Genomic DNA, 3,034 nt, shown 5'->3' with positions numbered 1-3,034 from the left:
AGTTGGCCCATGAATATTTCGAATTCCCAGGGAATCATAGACTCCCTACAGAAAAGAGATAATCCAGTCCATCGAGTCCGCGCAGGACTTCCGAAGAACATCCCATCCAGAACCAGCCACCTATCATATCCATCATGGCTAACCCATCTATCGGACACATGCCTGAACACCATGGAAAATTTTAGCATGGCCAATCCACGTAACCTACACATTTTTGGACCGAGGGAGGAAACCGGAGCACCAGGAGGAAACCCACGCTGACACTGGGAGAACTGCAAGCTCTACACCGTCACCCAAAGCTGGGATGAAACTCGGGTTGTTGGCGCTGTGAGGCAGCATTGCTAATCACTGAGCCACTGTGCCGTTCAATGTGGCGAAGTTAAAGTCATTTAATATTTTAAACGTAGAGTAGACATATAGTTAGACAGGCAGACAGGCAGTCAGACAGACAGACAGCTGGAAAAGGGTATCGGTGGCAGAAGTCAATGTGATGTTGAGAACACAATCAGAACGCTCTAACGATGGAAGTACAAACCATACATCATTCAGGGGATGAAAAACGGACAAGCCATCACCTTTCCACGAATAACCAAGACGTAATTGAGGGAGTTAGTTTTCCACAAAGGAATGAGCTATTTCAGTGGATTAGACCGCACAGGACAGTATATACAGAGAGAATGTTTCCTCCAATGAGTTTATACCAAACGAGACAAACTAAGTTTAAAATTATAAACGGAACTTTTAGCAAGGCAATTGACAAGCTTCCAAAAGAGTAGGGAACACGAGTGCATTTCTAATAAACTAATAATTTTGATAATTGAATGAGTTTGATGTCGTTATTCAAGCGTACTGAGGGTTATTGACACGTAGAATTAGAATTCGGTCTCTTTTGTTTGATATTGGGAAGCATGCATTCATAAAAGGTGAAATGAAAACATAAAACAAAATGAGTTGATGTAAAATGTTAGAGCAATGAGAGATGCACAGCACATAAAAAGCCCTTCCCCCTATTCCGGTTGCGCCGGGCAAAAACAACTCCTCACTATGCTAATCCCGTTTTCCCACACTTGGCCCATAGATGCATAATTCTTGAGATCAAAACCATACACTGAACTAATTCTTAAATTTAGTAAGAGGTTCTATCTTTACCATTCTTATGGGCTAGGAGAAAGTGAGGACTGCAGATGATTGAATGTGCCAGAGTTGAAAAATGTGGTGCTGGAAAAACACAGCAAGCCAGGCAACATCCGAGGAGCAGGAGAATCGACATTTCGGGCATAAGCCCTTCTTCAAGAATGAGGCTGGTGTGCCAAACGGGCTGAGATAAAAGGTAGGGGGGAGGGGATTTGGGGGAGGGGCGCTGGCAATACGATAGGTGGAAGGAGGTGAGGGTGGGGGTGATATGCCGGAGAGGGGGTGGGCGCGGAGAGGTCGGGAAAAAGTTTGCAGGTCAAGAGAAGACCTCAAATTCCCTCCCCCCTACCTTTTACCTCAGACCGCTTGGCACACCAGCCAAATTCCTGAAGAAGGGTGTATGCCCTAAACATCGATTCTCCTGCTCCTCGGATGTTGCCTGGCCTGCTGTGTTTTTCCAGCACCACATTTTTCAACTCCATTCTTGTGGGCAACGAGTTCATCGAAGCGATTTGGCTCGTGCAAAATTTTGTTCAATAGATTCTGAAAGGCTTTCAGCAGCATGGACACTCATCCTGGCGTCTCCGCCTTTGTTTTGTCTCTGCAGTGGACGTCTTGCTGGACGAATACACGGCTGATCCCCGCTTCAGCTTGTCCAAGGATAGGTCCAGCATCCGCTGGGATCGCGCTGCTGGGCAAGGTGGTCCGCACCTCTGGAAGAAACACTCGGATACATGGTCTGTATGGGGAAAGGAAGGATACACCAGCGGGCGTAAGTACTGGCTCGTGTCTGTGAGCCCCAACACGGTGTGGAGTGTGGGCCTGGCTAGACAACACGTGTCTCTAGGCCAGTGGAAGAGACCCTCGCCGCAGGAAGGCTTCTGGACTGTAATGCTGTGGAATTTCAAGCCTGGAGGCCAACAAGTGCGTACTCTTGGTAACCTCATCGTCGTTGTCCAGCTGAGCAAAGTGGGCATCTATCTAAACTACGAAGAAGGGCGCGTATCCTTCTACAACCCAGAGGATTCCTCCCACCTGTACACTTTTAAAACCATCCTCACTGGGCGGATCTTTCCTATCTTTAGGCTCTGGGTCGGCTCTTTTCAGCAAGCTACCTTGATCATTCTGTAGAATTGGTCTTTGCAAACCTGTTAGGAGAAAGTGAGGGCTGCAGGTGCTGGAGATCAGAGCTGAAAATGTGTTACTGGAAAAGCGCAGCAGGTCAGACTGCATCCAAGGAGCCCGAAAAGTCGATTCTCCTGCTCCTTGGATGCTGCCTGACCTGCTGCGCTTTTCCAGCAACACATTTTCAGCTTTGCAAACCTGTCACTGCTAATTGCCCTGATACGTTTAGGTCTCTCTAAAACTCTTTCTGTATCTGCCTCTCGCTCAGTCACTCAGATTTCACTTCATCCTCCCCGTCAAACTGCTATTCTCTGGTATCAAATTCTCTAGGTCTCTCGCCGTTAAGCATAAGACTCTAAGCCCATACAACTGTAAGAGGGAGGAGCAGAAGTAGACCATTCCATTATGCTCGTCTGCTTAGTTTTCTGACTGATCTGATAATCTTCAACATGCTTTCCCAATACCTCTAGATTCCCTTACTGGTTTTAAAACAAAGTCTATTTCAGTCTTGAATATAATAAGGACACAGGCATCACAATGTTCTGCTGTAATTAATTCGACGGATTTATTCACCATTGACAGACAACTGGACTCCTCTTCTGTAACCTAACCAGGCGACTCCTTATTCTGAGATTATGCTGTGTGGTCCTGGAACCACCCAAAATGGAAAACATTGTGTCGGAGTCTAACTTGTCAATGCTCTTAAGACACTTACATGTTGCAGTAAGGTTACCTGCATTCGTCTAAAATGCAATGAGTACAGGTCAAATCTTTC

General features: G+C 46.4%; 1 protein-coding gene across 1 annotated transcript; it reads left to right on the top strand.

The window, feature by feature from the left end:
* The first annotated feature begins 521 nt into the window (after positions 1–521).
* Positions 522–2,265, top strand: LOC148139001 (E3 ubiquitin-protein ligase TRIM39-like). Its single transcript, XM_087980817.1, has 2 exons — positions 522–596; positions 1,675–2,265. The coding sequence occupies exons 1-2, from the start codon at positions 522–524 to the stop codon at positions 2,263–2,265; spliced, it is 666 nt and encodes a 221-aa protein (XP_087836943.1).
* Positions 2,266–3,034: the final 769 nt, after the last annotated feature.

The sequence above is a fragment of the Chiloscyllium plagiosum genome, unplaced genomic scaffold, assembly GCF_037043375.1.
Source record: "Chiloscyllium plagiosum isolate Xiang-an unplaced genomic scaffold, Cpla_swu_hap1 HiC_scaffold_38, whole genome shotgun sequence".
In the NCBI taxonomy this organism is placed as follows: Eukaryota; Metazoa; Chordata; class Chondrichthyes; order Orectolobiformes; family Hemiscylliidae; genus Chiloscyllium; species Chiloscyllium plagiosum.
The sequence above is the reverse complement of the archived record's forward strand: the minus strand, read 5'-3'. Positions and strand labels throughout refer to the sequence as shown.

What these genes read in the sequence shown, in the direction of transcription:
- LOC148139001 (XM_087980817.1), top strand. Translation starts at nt 522, where the DNA reads ATGGAAGTACAAACCATACATCATTCAGGGGATGAAAAACGGACAAGC. An exon ending in TTTCCACGAATAACCAAGAC is followed by an intron (nt 597 to 1,674) that starts GTAATTGAGGGA and finishes TTTGTTCAATAG; the next exon opens with ATTCTGAAAGGCTTTCAGCA.